General features: G+C 38.9%; 1 protein-coding gene across 2 annotated transcripts in view; it reads left to right on the forward strand.

Annotated features, from left to right (window-relative positions):
* NELL1 (neural EGFL like 1) overlaps window positions 1–19207 on the forward strand; it is an 812822-nt gene that overhangs the window by 377507 nt on the left and 416108 nt on the right. For both annotated transcript variants that reach the window (XM_036932730.2, XM_036932731.2), the window contains exon 13: window positions 7662–7787. In XM_036932730.2, coding sequence (XP_036788625.2) covers window positions 7662–7787 — 126 coding nt within the window. The remainder of the gene's footprint in view (window positions 1–7661; window positions 7788–19207) is intronic.

Below are 19207 nucleotides of genomic sequence, written 5' to 3' on the forward strand. Positions count from 1 at the left end.
CAGTGCATGATTTTTGTAAAGTAGAGGTTAAAGTCTGGTAGAATTTTCTGTAAGTTATCTTACTAGTCCATGGAGAACTTGCCCAGAGCCACTCTTTTGGGGAATACACATTTTCTAGTCCTGGATGCTTTTCACTTTCAGGGGAGATGCCAATGTACGGTTGACATAGGTATCAGTGGACAGTGGAAGACTCAGGTCATCTTAATAGTATTTTCCATGACTGTGTCTTGGGAAAGGCATCTGGAACATCTGCAAACTCCTCAAAACAGGAGGCAGTGGAGTGGCTCAGAGAAACTGTGTTAGAGGCGGGCTTTTATGATGAGTGGACAGAAAGACTAGAATATGTCAAGAGCTTCAGAGGGGCATTCTTTAGATGATCTCTGGTCCAACTCTTTCATTTTATAAATGGAAAAACCAAGGTCTAGAGAAGAAAAGTGACTTGCCCAGTGCTACATTAGCCAATAGAAAAAGCAGGAATTGAACTTGATCCTTGACTGTCTATCCAGCACTCTTGGTCCAACAGTCAGAGAGGAACAAGTCTGCTCCTTGGCTGAAATTCTGGTACTTAACCTGTTGTTTCTGATCCAGTTCATGGGATGGTTGGGAATGGTGATGAGATGCACTGCTGGGTACAGAGCACAGTCTCAGTACACACTGGGTTTCTTTCCTCACTCTGTTTCCTTTTTAAATGTGCGTGGAGTATGGGACATGACCTCCCTCTGACCACGTCCTCCCAAGCCTCTTGGGTCCAACCGTTCTTGGGTTGCCTTTTTCTAGAAACTTCTTGTGGACAAATCTGAGTAGGTGGCACCATTTTATTAAGAGAATTATTTGCATTTGCTTCTATCTTTGCTACTCAGACCCTGCATTCTAATTTAGTGACAATCTAATTTAGTGACGATGATGCCAGATTCGGGTCTGTGTTTGCTCTGAACTCTCTTATGCAGATGGAGGCTGGTGATACGTGAAGAATCATAATACCACATCAAGTTTCATTTTAAAGTCCATAAGTGTATCTTTTTAAAATGAAAACAAACTACCGCACCATGGTGGGGAGGGACATAAATCATGTATTTTTATTACCTCAAAAGACACCAGAAGATGAGCTCTAATATTTCAAAGGTGACAAACAATCTATACGAGTGAATCGCAATTTGAGCCCCATTATACTTAAACTGATATATACTGCAGTGGGGTTTATAGATGTTTCACTAACAAAATATATATATATATATATTTAAAAACAGCCCTTCGTTTGTAGTTTGTATTCCTATAGGAGACACCAGTAGTTTTAATGCTGGAGTAGAGACTGTATCAAGCTGTGGGTTCCAGCTGGGAGCAGAATGCGTCTACCTTTTTTGGAGCCCTGGGTCACTGGAGCCTAGAGTGTGAGAAGTATTAGGATTGATATAAAAGAACCAAAGAACAGTGGTGCACAGTGTACTATTGCTTTTTTTTTTTTAAAGGAACTAAAAATATAGTGGTTTATGACCTTTTACCCTTAGTTTGTTTTATTAACAAATTTTTTTATTGAAGTGTAATTGATACACAATATATTGGTTTTGGTGTACAATGACCTGACAATTATATATGTCATGAAATGCTCACAGTAAGTGTAGTTACCAGCTGTCGTGATACAAAGACATTAAAGTATTATTCATCATTCCCTGTGCTGTGCTGTTCATCCCCATGACTTTATTTTATAATTGGGATTGTATCTCTTTATCTCCTTCACCTATTTTTCCCATCCCTACCTTCTCCCCTATGGCACCCACCATCAGTTTTTCCTCCATGTTTATGAGTCTATTTCTACCTTGTTTGTTTTGTTTTTTAGATTCCATATGTAAGTGAAATCATATACTACGTGTCTTTCTCTGTCTTACTTCACTTAGCCTAATAGCTATAGGTCCATCCATGTTTTTGAAAATAGCAAGATTTCCTTCTTTTTTATGGCTGAGTAATGCTCCCTTGTACATATGTACCACTTCTTCCTTATCCATTCTTGTGCTGATGAACATTTAGCTTAGCTATTTTAACAGACTATAATACCAGAACAAATATCAAGAACAGGATTTCATATGAACATGGAATTGGGAGATCTACTTGTTTCCATACACTTTGTGGTAGCATCAAACATATCTAATGTAGTCATAGGGCTGACGTATTATTGAAGGCTCCAACATGCACAGTGAAAACAATGCCAACTTTTATGTGTGACTGTGCGGATCCAAACCTCTTATATTTTCTGACTTTGTGCTTTGGGCAAGTGACCTAATCTCTGATATCTATCTCCTATAGTAGTCAAAAGTAAATGGAGTGGTGAGATGATACCTTTAGAGTACCTAGCATGGTGTCTGATATATGCAAACAACAGATAATTATTGAGTATTAAGCAGGTGCCAGGGACTATTCCTAGTTTACCCTGTCACCCTCTGAGGGTATTTATCTTGGCATCACCCTGTGCATGATTTTTTTTTTTAACCCATCCATCCTTTCAGTAGTTAGGTTAACTGTGCTTCCTCGTAGAAAACCTTCTGGACTGATTCAGACCTTCAGTTTGAGTCTGCACAGTGGTGTGTTTAACTTCCACCTTTAGGCTCAGCCTCAGGTGTAGCCTCATCTTGCCTCCTGGCTTTTGGGGGAATATCACACTGGGAGAGACCATTGGTGGAGAGATCTGCTTCAAGTAGAGCATCCAGGCAAAGGCCAAATGACTTTTCAGGTGGTTAAAGTCCGCATTGCTTTGGGCTCACTTCGTTTCTCTCTGTGAGCATCTGTTCATTCTCTCTTGTAAGGGAGTTCTGTTTGGGTGTGTATTTGTAATTATTCATTGCCTTTCAGAATCTTTAGTCTTTGAACAAAAAGTAGCATTTGTCAGGCTCATTTTTAAAACCTTAGTCGTTCCCTATTTCTCAAGATATCCCAGCTCTTTGAAGATATTAATTTAATTCTGTTTTGAGTCTGTAATCAGATTTGCCTTTGAAGTACTCTTGAGTCCAATAGAAACTGTCTTCAGGGCTATGCCTTTCCCTAAGGATGGAGAGGAATCTTTCTTAGGGCAAATGTGTTGCCATGCCATCCCCGACTCATCCTGAAACTGGGAAAGTTTCTCATCATTTACCCAGTGGCCTAAGGGAAATGAGCCAGAGTTTCTGGGAGGAGCTGACAAGGGTCCATGACAAGCAAACATTCATTTGAGTCAGCAGCCCAGTTGGCAGCTGTGGCCCATCTGTTGAAGATTGAATTGCCTCCAGGGTAAGTCCTGACTAGTTTCTCACCTTAGAGAATGTCTGGGCATCCTCGCAGAATGAGATGGAGTTCAGTGTGGCTGTATCTCTGTGAGTAAATACCGATGTGATTTAGCCTTCAGATTGCCCTGCTCCAATCCCTTCTCTTCACTGCAGCCAAGTGATATTTTTAAAACAGAAATTGGATTGTGTCACTACTTTGATGAAAGCCCAGACTCCTTCCCGTGGCCTACAAGGCCTAGCAGGATCTGGCCTGAGATTTTTCTCCCTGTTTTGCTTTAAATAGCCAAAGCTCCCTCCTCTAACTACTTCTTCTCAGACAGTTTTCTCTGATATGTTATTCCTTTCCTCATCTGTTTCACTTGTATTTCAGGTCTCAGATGAAACATCTCTTCTATAGAGAATCCTTCTCCAGTATTCTCAGACTAGGTCAAATTCCCTAATAAAAGGTCCCACATTCTTAGTAGAATTTACAAGATTCACTCAATGTCTTGCCAGGTTATCAGTTCCACGATGACATTTTGTTCATTAATTTGTCTCAGGGTTTAGTAGAGGGCTAATTCATGTTCACAAATAAATGATTCTCTCCCTTCCCAACTCTACAGAGACAAAAAGGTTAGCTTCTGTAGTTTCCCTACCTCCATTCTTTACCTGGTGAATTCCTGTTCATACTGCAAGATCAAGCTTAATGATCTCCTTCTTTGAGATGTCTTTCACAGTCACCCTCTGTACTAGTCATAGTAGATTTAATGGCTTATGTAAACAAAAGTGTATTCTAGCTCACACAACATTTTCATCTTGCTTGTCTGCTGGCCTGCTATTTACATGCAGACCCAGGCTGAAAGTTACTGCATTTCTTTGATTTCCAAGACAGGAGCAAGAAAACGTGGCAAGCCAAATGCTGGCTCTTAATCTTTCCACCTAGAAATGGTATGCCTTACTCAGACTGCATGCTCAGTCATAGAGCTATGCTTAACTTTCAGGAGTATAGGGAGGTACAATTGTATTATGTGCCCAGAAGGAGGAAGACTGTTTTATTTGATGAACATTAATACCAACTGACCTTCTCCAATACCTGGCTTCTTTTGGTGTTCCCAAATTCTCACTTACAATGATCTATTCTTCCAAACCCCTGTAGTCACATGAAAGACCTTGTAATCAACAATAACCAAATCATCTCCAAAATCTTAATGTCAGATACACGACTCTGTAACTCCGTCTCCTAACTTTCCGCCTCATGTTCTGTACCGCCCTTACCGTAATAATGCCTTGCCTCCATCAGGATTCCTGCTGCAGTTTGGTTCCCCAAGAAGCAAACTCTGAGATGGAAGCTGGCATGCAGGGGGTTTATGAGGAAGTGCTCTAGGAATGAAAACCTGTGGGAGAAGGGAAGCAGGCAGGATGAGGCAGTGGGAGAAGTTCGCACAATCCCACTCAGTGCTCGGAACCTGGGGATAGTCCTTTAGAATTACCTCTCATTGGGGTAAAGGAGAACCATCATTATTGTGGGTTGCCCTCAGGATGGGAGTGTGAGTGTGGTTGATGCATCTCTGTTCAGCCAAGGGCAGTTTTCCTAAAAGGCTAATAGCTCAGATCTTTAGCAGGCAGTACTCCGGTTAGCTGAGGGGACTAATTGCTTTAGTTCGGAAAAGAGATTTGGGTAGTGCAGTAGTGTCCACCGTGATATCCATTCTGTTTCAGCTGTCTACCTCCCTCTTCATGTTCTCACTCCTCTCTTTAGTAGTTGAGATTCCTTGTCACCTCATTATTATCACCTCTTATACTCTCAATTTCCTTGTATTTCTTTTTACCCATCATATTTGCCTTAAAAAATTGTGTCTCGTTATAGCTAACTTTCCAATTACCTTGCACTTGTCCCAAATACTGAATGAGACTGGCAGAAACCCATGGCCATGGCTGACTGCTCTCATTCAACACAAATGACCACAGATCACAAGTGGCCCGCAGCCACCCTACTGCATGCCCTAGCAAATTCTTCCTTCTTTCCAAAATGACTAATACCTTCTCCCTTCTAACTTCCAATACCTCCTCCCTCTGTTTCTCAGGTGTTGCTTTCTCTTCTCATTTCACTGGGAAAATATAAATAAACAGAGGAGAACTACTTCATTTTCCCACCACTACGCCCAACTTTCGCCACCTCCTCCCTTATTTCTTGGTTTCATTCTTGTTGTAAAGATGAGCCGTTCCATTTGGGCCCTGGAGCATGGCTGCTGTTGCTTCTCCAGGACTCTATTCCTGCAAGGGTTGCTCTCTCTTCTACATCATCAATTTTCTTCACTCATGTTGGATCACCCCCAACAGCATACAAACATGCTGTGATCTTTCCTGTCTTTAAGCAAGACTCTCTCTTGGTACCAAGTCTCTCTAGAGCTACTACCCTGTTGTGTGTGTGTGTGTGTGTGTGTGTGTGTGTGTGTGTGTTTTAATGGGAAATTAACTCAAAAGGTTTACCTTCTTTTCTGTCTCTACTCCCTTATGTTTCACTCTTCCTTTGACTCCAGTCAGGCTTTGCTCCACTGCTTCCCCGAAACTACTACACTCAGCAGTAAACTTCTTGCCAACCCAAAGGTTGGTTCTTTCTTTATCTTATTTAGCTTCTCAGCAGCAGGTGACAAAAGTGACCATTGCTACTTTCCTGAAGCACTTTTCTTCTTGACTTTCATGATGTCTATTCTTCTGTGAAGCAAAATGCTTAAATGATGCCAGGAACCAACTTGTTACAGAATTCTAGTCCCCTGATTGCCACAGAGATATGAACTACATCTCATGTTCCTGGGCAGTTACTATCCTATCTTAAATTGCTGGGAGGGTTCCCTCCACACTCTAGCTTGATGTAATCTTATTATATAGTTTATGTATTTCTGTTGTCCTTTTGTTTTTATTATATATTGTCTTGGATCATTTTTGGAAGCACATGTTAGTGTTCAGGTAGAACACTTTGTTGATTGCCTGAATTATTTCATTAATTTCTGGTGTTTTGTTCTTGTATATCATAGTTATGGAAGTCTTGCTAACTGTGAGTCTCCTACTAGGACCTCAATTACCCCACAATAATTTTTATTTGTAAGTTGACAGATCTATAGCACTGAAAAGAATTGGGTGTTATTTTAGTTTATTTTATTAGGAAATAAAATAATGTACTTTACTTTTAAAATGAAGTTTCTAGTGACTCAACAGCTATTTTTATCCCATGTTTCCGTACATGAAGGGTATTATGACTTCAATTATTATCTTAATAGTAAAACTCTATATTTAACTAATTATAATTTTCAAGGTGTTTTCATGAAGTAAATCATAGTAAGAGAGAGAGATTAGTTCTGAGTTCAAATCCTGGGTATAACATGTTCTAGCAGGGTGACTTTGAGCCAGATATTTAACTTCTCTAAGCCTCAATTTTCTAGACTTTAAAATGAGTGTAGTGCTATATTTCACTCATGGAATTATATATAGACTAAATTAGATAACACCTTTAAAGATGTAAAGCAGTAAGTAGAGAACTGACCCTTAGAACAAATTTTTGGGGATTCTGGGACTCAGAGTGGTTAAATGTAAGTCACAGCCTGGTAACTAGCAGAAGCAGAGCTAGAGCTCACATTTTCTAGCTTGAATTCCCCTACTGTGCTGATCTCTCTCCCTCTCTTTAGCTGTCACACAGAAGCAGTCTGAGCAAAATGGACATAAAGCATTTTGGAAAACAACCTCCAGAAAAGACTTAACTGTGTACTTAAGATTGTAGGTTATTTTAATTCTTACTATGAACTTCTATGAGAAAGCAGGTAATGCTCTGACTTCCATCCCAAAGACAAAAAGATCTTTTTGTTGAATCAACCCTTTATTCTCTCGTACTGGATGGATCTCCAGGTCAAGGGATGAAAGACATTAATTTGCATTAGACAACAGCTGCTCTCTGTATGCACAGTACAACATGGGAGGAACTGTACACCATCATTTTGTAACAGATGGATTAAAGCATGTCTTAGTAAGATACACCAGCACAGGGGGGCTGGAGCCCCTTGACCTCTCTGATAAAAGCTACACCAGGACAGTGGAGACCTAATAAATATTAACTGGTATCAACTCACGAGAACTCTTTGATTTTTGGACATTTAAATCAACTGTCCTCCTAGGTGAGAGATTAATAATAGTATATTCAGTCCTCATATTTCTTGGGTTCTTAAGTATTGTATCTAACCATGAATCTTTCTATACGTTCAGCTTAAGGTGGGATCGAATGCACTAGCTGCATTTGCACATAAGCTATTGTGTTTAGTACATCTCACTTTCTCTCTTGGCTTCAATGGGCATTCACCTTTTCTAATTTCATTGTAAGATGGTGACACTCTGGTTCGATCATTCGACTCATGTGATATTGTTTCCTTCTTTCTCCCTCAGATATTGATGAGTGTGCAGCTAAGATGCATTACTGTCATGCCAATACAGTGTGTGTCAACCTGCCTGGGTTATATCGCTGTGACTGTGTCCCAGGATACATTCGTGTGGATGACTTCTCTTGTACAGGTGAGCATTAAGAAGCAAAGTTGGTTTTCTGACTCAACCCTTCTCTGTACCCTATCTGTGTTGTTACATTGAGCTCCAAGTGCACTAGGTACTATTTTTACCTAACTAGTTCTCCTTTTGCATATTATTTTACCCTCAGCTTTTGAGGAAAAAAAGTGATAATAAAAGAAATTTATCTACATAATTTATTTTAACTCCCAGTATTTCTGTCAGTATGTGTGTGCATGCATGCATGGGTGTATGATTTGAAATTGAAATCCCAATTCCCTATAGTAACCCTGAGGGCCTAAGAGACATCAGTTCCAAAAATAGAAAAGTATCAAACTATTTTCCTTCTGTCATGATGAAATGTTTTTGCATATGAGAAAATGCACTTTGTTCCCATTCGGAAAAACAAGGATTAAATTTAAAGAGGGGCAGGACTGGGCATATGCAAGCCAGTCAGGACTTTTCATTGATTATATACTGATTGTCAGTTTCCCCTATTGTCTCCCTGTATCACTGGCTCTAAGCATGAAACTGGAATGCCAGGGACTGTGGTTCATGCCTTTGTGTGAACAATCCTGGCTTTGTGGAGTATTTGTTTTCAGGCTCCGGTATACTTCCAATGGTGCAGATGGAGATGTGAACAGTAAACTGGTGAAGGGTGGTAGATGATTCTGAGTGTTTCTTCTCTTGGTCTAGTGTCTTTAAAGAGGAATCTGAAACCCATAAGAGAAGGGCCTCTTGAACACAAGATTTCAGTCATGCTGTACTTTTTTCTGACTCCTGAATCTTTCTCTTTTGTACTAAGAACATTGGCATATAAAAACTGAATTCTTCACTCAGAATGGCATGTCCCTCTTTTCTTAATGTATTTTATTCTGGGTGACCTTTTCAGAAGTGCAAAAATTTGCCAAAGTTAGGGAAGTATGTGTCTATGTCCAAACACCTTTGCCATTGATTTTGTATATTTATAAATTACTGTTCTTCAACTAAGGGGGTGAAGATCTCAGGTTTCTGACAGCCACTGAAGGCCAAATTTCATTTATCTACCTTTTACATATTATAACTAAAATTCCTAGAGAAAAAAGAGATTGAATACACATAACATGCTGAGATCTAAACATTTTAAGGGGGTAAAAAACTCTTTTGGAACTATAGACAAACACAATTTAAAAATATGTGATGTTGCAGATGACTATTTCATTATTTCTTTGTTTTTAATAGTAAATCCAGGTCTTGACCTATTTCAACCCTTAGATTAGAAGGAACCAGTGGATATCAACCCAATACAACCACACCATATCATGTAGCTCAAACCTTAATTAAGGCCCTACTTTGTGAAAAGGCCTGTTGAAATTAGATCAGAATACCACCTCTGCTCTTGTTTTTCCACTGGGGGGAAAAAGGAAATACTGGTGCTTGTTGAAAACCTTTTCAGGAGAGGTGCTCTGCCTGGTGGTTTATATATGGGACAAGATGGAAAATGTATTATTTAAGAACTAGCTCTAGAATTTTTTTTCTAAAAGAAACTGTGTTGTTTGAAGTAAAAGACAAGGGTATGGGTGTCAGTGGGCACCTAGGCATTCCTCCCCTGCCCTGCCCCCTAAAAAGACTATGTAGTTCTGCATAGAAAAATCTATACAAACACATTAGCATGCGCGCGCACGCGCACACACACACACACACACACACACACACACATGCACCACTTCTTTTTTTTGTTTGCATATATGTATTTTGTCTGAAAGAGAATAGAAAAATTAGAAAGAACAAAAGTGAAAAATAAGAGGGAGGAGAGAGGAACCAGTCAGAGAGCAGAAGGCTAGGTAGTGTGGAGGACAGGCCGCCAGTGGAAACCAGCCAGTGGAAGGAGAAGTGAGAGGAATTTTAAGGAAAGGAGTATTTACTGTGAGATATTTCTCTTGTTTGCTATACAGTGTGCAGTGTAAGTCTTCTTCATGACCTTCAGCCCTTCAGCAAAGTCTACCCACCCTGAATGCTGGGTGAAACTCTCACCATCCCATGCCAATTGGGTGAAAGTTTCCGTAGTGGCCAAGAGAAAGTAACCATTCCTATCCCTTCCCTGCCCTCCATCTTACACTTAGACACACATACATCACTATCACCACAGCCTCCTCCCAGGAATTTCAGAAATTTTGATGAGGGTTTTGGATTTCCGTTGGTCGTAGAATGAGGAGTAAAATTTTTTTCCTTAGACAATCTTTCTTTGATCCCAGATTACTTCCTACCTACTGCCCTATTTTTCAGTTCTTATTCACAGCAAAACATCTCCATTTAATTGTCTGTGGTTATTGTCTTCATTTGCATTTCCTCTTCTCACATACATGTTCACCATTCCAGAGAGACTACATTATCAAGGTCACCCATCAACTCCATTTTGCTGAATCTAATGCTCTGTTCTTCTGTGATCTCTCAGCGACATTTAGAGCTGACCACACCTCTGTTAAACACATTCTTTTCTTGACTTTTGAGATATCATATTTCCTGGTTTTCCTTCTCTCTTGCTGGCTACTCCTGCCCAATGTCCCTAGCTGTTCTTGTTAACGTTTTAAAGATTAAAGTGCTTTAGGGCTCTACTCTGCACTCTCTTCTGCCCATCCACATATTATTTTTAGATGCCTTCATTCCATCTTATGACTTTAACTAAGCACTCTCTGTCAGTAACTCCTAAATTTATGTCCAGTTTCAATCTTTTTCCTGAGCTTTTGGATCACATATTCAATTTGGTATGTACACACAGATGTTTACTAGGCATTTCATATTAACATATATAAGACAGAACTTTTGATTTCTTTCTATCTCTGCAAACATCTTCCTCTTCCAGTTTTCCCCATCTCAGCAAATACAAGCACCATCTACACAATTTTCAAGTCAAAAAAAGCTAGGGGTTATACTTAATTGCTTTCTTTCCCTTGCCCCTCCACTTTCAATCATATACCAGTCTTGCTCACTCTGTCCTCTACACCCTGTCCTATGTCTGTCCACTCCTGTCCACATCCTCTACTACCAAACTACTAGACTTCTGCAGTGGTCACCACACTGGAGTCTCTGGTCCAGTCGTGCTCCATGGTAACTCACTCTTCCCACAGCAGCTAGAACAAACTTTTTAAAGCAGAAATCATATAAATCTGCTTAAAACTCTCATGTAGTGTCTGATCACACAGAAAATCAAATCCATGCTCCATATTTTGATATAAAACCTCATATAGCTTTTCTCTTTTCTACCTCTTTGACTTTATCTTGTAACATTTCCATCCATGTCCATTATGATGTGACCACTGTGCCTTTGACATTTTTTCCATCAACAAGCTTGTTCAGCCTTAGGACCTTTGCATGTACTGTTGCTCCTTCTTAGAAGTTTTTTTCCTGTTGCTGTAATTGTAACTGGCTCTTTTCTGTCATTCAAATCTCAGCCTAAAGGGGTCAGCTGAGAGAGGCTTTTTCTGATTAAACATAATTAACCTCCCATTTTCCCATCATATCCCTTACTTTTAATTTTCTGGGTATCACTTTTCACCACCTGAGGTTTTTATTATTTATGTATGATTTTTAAAAACTTAATTCTTTCTATTTGAATTTAAAGTTTGTGAGCAAGGACATTTGCCCTTTTGTTCATTACTTTATCTTGGCTACTTAGAACATAGCCTAGCACAGAGCAGTGCTAAGTAAGCATTTATTAAATGAAGGCATGCATAAAACTGGCCTTGGGCTAATTATTATTGATTTATAAAATATGCTAATATCTGCTGGAGAATTATTTTAATGTCAAATTATGTATGTGAAAATATTTATCAGGTACTTAATCAGTCAGGACAGGATGTTCTGCAGTAACAAAAAGCCCCAGATATGAGTGACTTAAAATAACAAGGTTTCATTTCTTGCTCATGTAATATGCTGATCACTGATTGACAGGTGGGGTGCTGTGCTCATTGTAATTACTTTGGGATATAAACTGATGGAATACATACTATTGTGAACATTTCCAGTCACCTAGTTGCAGAAAAAAGCCTGGAGAGTTTTTGCATTGGCTATGAAATGTTCTTATCAGAAGTGACACACATCCCTCCCAACCACAACTCATCAATCAGAACTAGTCACCAGTTCCCCAGTCACTACAAGGGGGTGAGGAAATTAAGTCCTACTTTGTGCCTTGAAAGGTAGAGAACAGAAATTTTTCACGAATGGTGTTAATTCTTTTAATAGATTGTCAACAAATTTTGTTTCCTTTGACATGAGGAGCTATTGATTAAAATAACCTTCTTTCAATAGCAGTTCATGATTGATGGAAAAATAGTCTTCAAAAATGATTGTGGTATGGTGTGAGGGGTCACAGGGAAAACAGTGTAGCACAGAGAAGGCAAACAGTGACTGTGTGGCATCTTACTACACTGATGGGCAGTGACTGCATTGGGGTATGGGGGGGACTTGATAATATGGGTGAATGTAGTAACCACATTGTTTTTTCATGTGAAACCTTCATAAGAGTGTATGTCAATAATACCTTAATAAAAAATTTAAAAAAATGATTGTGGTATTAAGCACATTATACTAAGTGCTATGATGGAAGTACAAGCAAAACACAACAAGAAAAAGGTGCTTGATTGCCAGGGTGGAGTGTTTGGGATGTTTTTGTAAGCTGAAAGGAGCTATTGGAATTTACTGAGGCTTGTTAGCATGTAGTGACCAGATTACATTAGGATTTTACCTTGGGGATGAGCAGAGCTAAGAGACAAGCATTCTCCCTGATGGTCATTTCTCCTCTAGGCTGGATTCAAGGGCCTCCATCAGACACTTCTGTAGTAAGCTGAAACTCTGAGATTTACCTTGGTGTCCTGAAAATAAGCCTGTTAGGCCAAATGTGCTCTTGACTCTCCAAGATACAGCAGGTTCCTACCTCTTATCTCTCATTTCTTTATTGGCAAAGATGACTTCTTTCCCTAAGAGGTATTTGCCTATACAATAGGTGAAGTGTATAATAGATGTTGGCCACTATTAGGTGTTTTCAGATGTTTTATTTCCAAAAGACAATTTTCTGGGAGAAACTTACAGGCCTGAAGACATCCTTCGTTTGCCGAGTTCCTGACAGCATTTCTCGTTTACTGATATCCCTTATTTCCAAAGCTCATTCTAGTCTCTATCCCAAATCAATTAGCATCTGCTGCCACTGTTCCGTTTTTTTTTTTTTTTTTTTTTTTTTATTGAAGGGTAGTTGACAACAGTATTACATTACATTAGTTTCAGATGTACAACACAGTGATTCAACATTTATATACATGATAATTCTAGGTACCAGCTATCACCATACCAAGTTGTTACAATATTTTGACTATATTCCTTATGCTATACATTACATCCCAGTTACTTATTTATTTTACAATTGGAAGTGTGTTTATATATATATATATATATATATATATATATATATATATATATATATATATATATATTTTGTGAGGGCATCTCTCATATTTATTGATCAAATAGTTGTTAACAACAATAAATTTCTGTATAGGGGGGTCAATACTCAATGCACAATCATTAATCCACCCCAAGCCTAATTTTCGTCAGTCTCCAATCTTCTGATGCATAATGAAGAAATTCTTACATGGAGTACAAATTCTTACATAGTGAATAAGTTACATGGTGAACAGTGCAAGGGCAGTCATCACAGAAGCTTTCGGTTTTGTTCATGCATTATGAACTATACACAGTCAGTTCAAATATGAATATTCATTTGATTTTTAAACTTGATTTATATGTGGATACCACATTTCTCTATTATTATTATTTTTAATAAAATGCTGAAGTGGTAGGTAGATACGAGATAAAGGTAGAAAACAGAGTTTAGTGTTGTAAAAGAGCAAATGTAGATGATCAGGTGTGTGCCTGTAGACTATGTGTTAATCCGAGCTAGATGAGGGCAATAAACATCTATGTATGCAGAAGATTTCTCTCAGAACATGAGGGGGGAGGTTCTAAGCCTCACCTCTGCTGCTCCCCATTTTCTCACCAGATGGCCCCCTGCGACTGTGCCTGTCTTAGGTTGTTCCTCCCTTGAGGAATCTTACCCGTCTCTGGCTAACCAGTCATCTTCCGGGGCCATACAGGGAAATGTTAAGTTGGTAAGTGAGAGAGAAGCCTTATTGTTTGAAAAGGTTAGCTTTTTACTTCTTTGCATATTTATGCCCTGTGGCATCTATGCCCAGCATTTGTCTTGAGGTGTCTTTACCACTTGGAAGAATTATGATACTCGGTAAATTCGACATGTGGCACGAGTTCTATTTAAAGGTTGTGATTAGGTAGGAAGAAGAAAAGCTATAGAAGTAGCAGGCAGAAGAAAACCTGGGAAGATTGATTATTTCTTTGACATATCTTCTTGTAGAGTAACTTCAGCATGGATAGGTTTTAAACTACTAATTAAATTGTGCACACACATTAACATAATAGGAATATAGTTACCTAACCAAAGCATACCTGTAATTACCAGCCATCTCCAGTGAAACCAAGAAAACCAGTTAGGCACCTTAGGCATTTGTGAAAACTTATCTATGATATGGTGGATATTGTCCGACTGAACTTAAACAGTCTGAGAGAATTCAGATAAACTAGAACAACCCATTCCTGGGGACTGTTCATATCCCATATGTTCTTTTAACAATAAATAGTCTGTGGTTGTAAGATTTTGGAGTGCTACAATTTGCACTTCTCCTAATTCTTGGTTGAGTTCCAACAGTATAGATCCAGTCCAATTTTTTGTTTTACTGTATGCACAGGCCAGCTTAGATATCTCCTTCATCATTCCCATGGCAAGTCCAGGAACTGGTGGGATGAGTGCATCTACACCTGTGGCAGTGCGTGGATCTTTGTTGGAGTTTTTTTTTTTGCTGATCATCTTCTGTCATGAGTCTTCCCGAGAGTGCTGATGTTGGAAGTTCTTTTTCATATCGTATCTTAGTTCATTTTTGGGGTAGCCCAATTAGGCTTTTATCCTCCTTATAAACACAAACAGACCCTTTGCCTACAATTTTATATGCCCTTTATACCCTTGTGTAGAACTCATTGGAGGTCTCCACACAGGAACTGCCTTTTTTTCTTTTTTGGATCATTAATCTACACTTACATGACGAATATTATGTTTACTAGGCTCTCCCCTATACCATGACCCCCTATAAACCCCTTTACAGTCACTGTCCCTCAGCATAGCAAAATGTTGTAGAATCACTACTTGCCTTCTCTGTGTTGTACAGCTCCCCTTTCTCCCACCCCCCCATGCATGCTAATCTTAATACCCCCCTTTTTCTTCCACCCCCCTTATCCCTCCCTACCCACCCATCCTCCCCAATCCCTTTCCCTTTGGTACCTGTTAGTCCATTCTTGAGTTCTGTGATTCTGTTGCTGTTTTGTTCCTTCAGTTTTCCTTTGTTCTTATATTCCACAGATGAGTGAAATCATTTGGTATTTCTCTTTCTCTGCTTGGCTTGTTTCACTGAGCATAATACCCTCCAGCTCCATCCATGTTGCTGCAAATGGTTGGATTTGCCCTTTTCTTATGGCTGAGTAGTATTCCATTGTGTATATGTACCACATCTTCTTTATCCATTCATCTATCGATGGACATTTAGGTTGCTTCCAATTCTTGGCTATTGTAAATAGTGCTGCGATAAACATAGGGGTACATTGGTCTTTCTCAAACTTGATTGCTGCATTCTTAGGGTAAATTCCTAGGAGTGCAATTCCTGGGTCAAATGGTAGGTCTGTTTTGAGCATTTTGATGTACCTCCATAATGCTTTCCACAATGGTTGAACAAGTTTACATTCCCACCAGCAGTGTAGGAGGGTTCCCCTTTCTCCACAGCCTCGCCAACATTTGTTGCTGTTTGTCTTTTGGATGGCAGCCATCCTTACTGGTGTGAGGTGATACCTCATTGTAGTTTTAATTTGCATTTCTCTGATAATTAGCGATGTGGAGCATCTTTTCATGTGTCTGTTGGCCATCTATCTGTATTTCTTTTTTGGAGAACCGTCTGTTCAGTTCCTTTGCCCATTTTTTAATTGGGTTATTTGTTTTTTGTTTGTTGAGGCATGTGAGCTCTTTATATATTCTGGACGTCAAGCCTTTATCCGATGTGTCATTTTCAAATATATTCTCCCATACTGTAGTGTTTCTTTTTGTTCTATTGATGGTGTCTTTTGCTGTACAGAAGCTTTTCAGCTTAATATAGTCCCACTTGTTCATTTTTGCTGTTGTTTTCCTTGCCCGGGGAGATATGTTCAAGAAGAGGTCACTCATGTTTATGTCTAAGAGGTTTTTGCCTATGTTTTCTTCCAAGAGTTTAATGGTTTCATGACTTACATTCAGGTCTTTGATCCATTTTGAGTTTACTTTTGTATATGGGGTTAGACAATGGTCCAGTTTCATTCTCCTACATGTAGCTGTCCAGTTTTGCCAGCACCATCTGTTGAAGAGGCTGTCATTTCACCATTGTATGTCCATGGCTCCTTTATCAAATATTAATTGACCATATATGTCTGGGTTAATGTCTGGATTCTCTAGTCTGTTCCATTGGTCTGTGGCTCTGTTCTTGTGCCAATACCAAATTGTCTTGATTACTATGGCTTTATAATAGAGCTTGAAGTTGGGGAGTGAGATCCCCCCTACTTTATTCTTCTTTCTCAGGATTGCTTTGGCTATTCGGGGTCTTTGGTGTTTCCATATGAATTTTTGAATTATTTGTTCCAGTTCATTGAAGAATGTTGCTGGTAGTTTCATAGGGATTGCATCAAATCTGTATATTGCTTTAGGCAGGATGGCCATTTTGACGATATTAATTCTTCCTAGCCATGAGCATGGGATGCGTTTCCATCTGTTAGTGTCCCCTTTAATTTCTTTTAAGAGTGACTTGTAGTTTTCAGAATATAAGTCTTTCACTTCTTTGGTTAGGTTTATTCCTAGGTATTTTATTTTTTTTGATGCAATTGTGAATGGAGTTGTTTTCCTGATTTCTCTTTCTGTTGGTTCATTGTTGGTATATAGGAAAGCCACAGATTTCTGTGTGTTGATTTTGTATCCTGCAACTTTGCTGTATTCCGATATCAGTTCTAGTAGTTCTGGGGTGTAGTCTTTAGGGTTTTTTATGTACAGTATCATGTCATCTGCAAATAGTGACAGTTTAACTTCTTCTTTGCCAATCTGGATTCCTTGTATTTTTTTGTTTTGTCTGATTTCCGTGGCTAGGACCTCCAGTACTATGTTAAATAACAGTGGGGAGAGTGGGCATCCCTGTCTAGTTCCCGATCTCAGCGGAAATGCTTTCAGCTTCTCGCTATTCAATATAATGTTGGCTGTGGGTTTTTCATAGATGGCCTTTATTATGTTGAGGTACTTGCCCTCTATTCCCATTTTGCTGAGAGTTTTTATCATGAATGGATGTTGAACTTTGTCAAATGCTTTTTTAGCATCTATGGAGATGATCATGTGGTTTTTGTCTTTCTTTTTGTTGATGTGGTGGATGATATTGATGGACTTTCGAATGTTGTGCCATCCTTGCATCCCTGGGATGAATCCCACTTGGTCATGGTGTATGATCCTCTTGATGTATTTTTGAATTCGGTTTGCTAAAATTTTTTTGAGTATTTTTGCGTCTACGTTCATCAGGGATATTGGTCTGTAGTTTTCTTTTTTGGTGGTGTCTTTGCCTGGTTTTGGTATTAGGGTGATGTTAGCTTCATAGAATGAGTTTGGGAGTATCCCCTCCTCTTCTATTTCTTGGAAAACTTTAAGGAGAATGGGTATTATGTCTTCCCTGTATGTCTGATAAAATTCCGAGGTAAATCCATCTGGCCCGGGGGTTTTGTTCTTTGGTAGTTTTTTGATTACCACTTCAATTTCGTTGCTGGTAATTGGTCTGTTTAGATATTCTGTTTCTTTTTGGGTCAGTCTTGGAAGGTTGTATTTTTCTAGGAAGTTGTCCATTTCTCCTAGGTTTCCCAGCTTGTTAGCATATAGGTTTTCATAGTAGTCTCTAATAATTCTTTGTATTTCTGCGGGGTTCGTCGTGATTTTTCCGTTCTCGTTTCTGATACTGTTGATTTGTGTTGACTCTCTTTTCCTCTTAATAAGTCTGGCTAGAGGCTTATCTATTTTGTTTATTTTCTCGAAGAACCAGCTCTTGGTTTCATTGATTTTTGCTATTGTTTTATTCTTCTCAATTGTATTTATTTCTTCTCTGATCTTTATTATGTCCCTCCTTCTGCTGACCTTAGGCCTCATTTGTTCTTCTTTTTCCAATTTCGATAGTTGTGGCATTAGACCGTTCATTTGGGATTGCTCTTACTTTGTTAAATATGCTTGGATTGCTATATACTTTCCTCTTAAGACTGCTTTTGCTGTGTCCCACAGAAGTTGGGGCTTAGTGTTGTTGTTGTCATTTGTTTCCATATATTGCTGGATCTCCATTTTGATTTGGTCATTGATCCATTGATTATTTAGGAGCGTTTTGTTTAACCTCCATGTGTTTGTGAGCCTTTTTGCTTTCTTTGAACCGTTTATTTCTAGTTTAATGCCTTTGTGGTCTGAAAAGTTGGTTGGTAGGATTTCAATCTTTTGGAATTTACTGAGGCTCTTTTTGTGTCCTAGTATGTGGTCTATTCTGGAGAATGTTCCATGTGCACTTGAGAAGAACATGTATCCTGTTGCTTTTGGATGTAGAGTTCTGTAGATGTCTATTAGGTCCATCTGTTCTAGTGTGTTGTTCAGTGCCTCTGTGTCCTTACTTATTTTCTGTCTGGTGGATCTGTCCTTTGGAGTGAGTGGTGTGTTGAAGTCTCCTAGAATGAATGCATTGCATTCTATTTTCTCCTTTAGTTCTGTTAATATTTGTTTCAGGTATGTTGGTGCTCCTGTATTGGGTGCATATATATTTATAATGGTTATATCCTCTTGATGGACTGAGCCCTTTATCATTATGTAATGTCCTTCTTTGTCTTCTGTTACTTTCTTTATTTTGAAGTCTGTTTTGTCTGATACCAGAATTGCAACACCTGCTTTCTTCTCTCTGTTGTTTGCTTGAAATATCTTTTTCCATCCCTTGACTTTAAGTCTGTGCGCGTCTTTGGGTTTGAGGTGAGTCTCTTGTAAGCAGCATATGGATGGATCTTGCTTTTTTATCCATTCTATTACTCTGTGTCTTTTGATTGGTGCATTCAGTCCATTTACATTTAGGGTGATTATTGAAAGGTATGAATTTATTGCCATTACAGGCTTTAAGTTTGTGGTTACCAAAGGTTTAGGGTTAGCTTCTTTACTGTCTTACTGTCTAACTTAACTCGCTTGTTGAGCTATTATAAACACAATCTGATGATTCTTTATTTCTCTCCCTTCTTATTCCTCCTCCTCCCTTCTTCATATGTTGGGT

The sequence above is a fragment of the Manis pentadactyla genome, chromosome 9, assembly GCF_030020395.1.
Source record: "Manis pentadactyla isolate mManPen7 chromosome 9, mManPen7.hap1, whole genome shotgun sequence".
In the NCBI taxonomy this organism is placed as follows: domain Eukaryota; kingdom Metazoa; phylum Chordata; class Mammalia; order Pholidota; family Manidae; genus Manis; species Manis pentadactyla.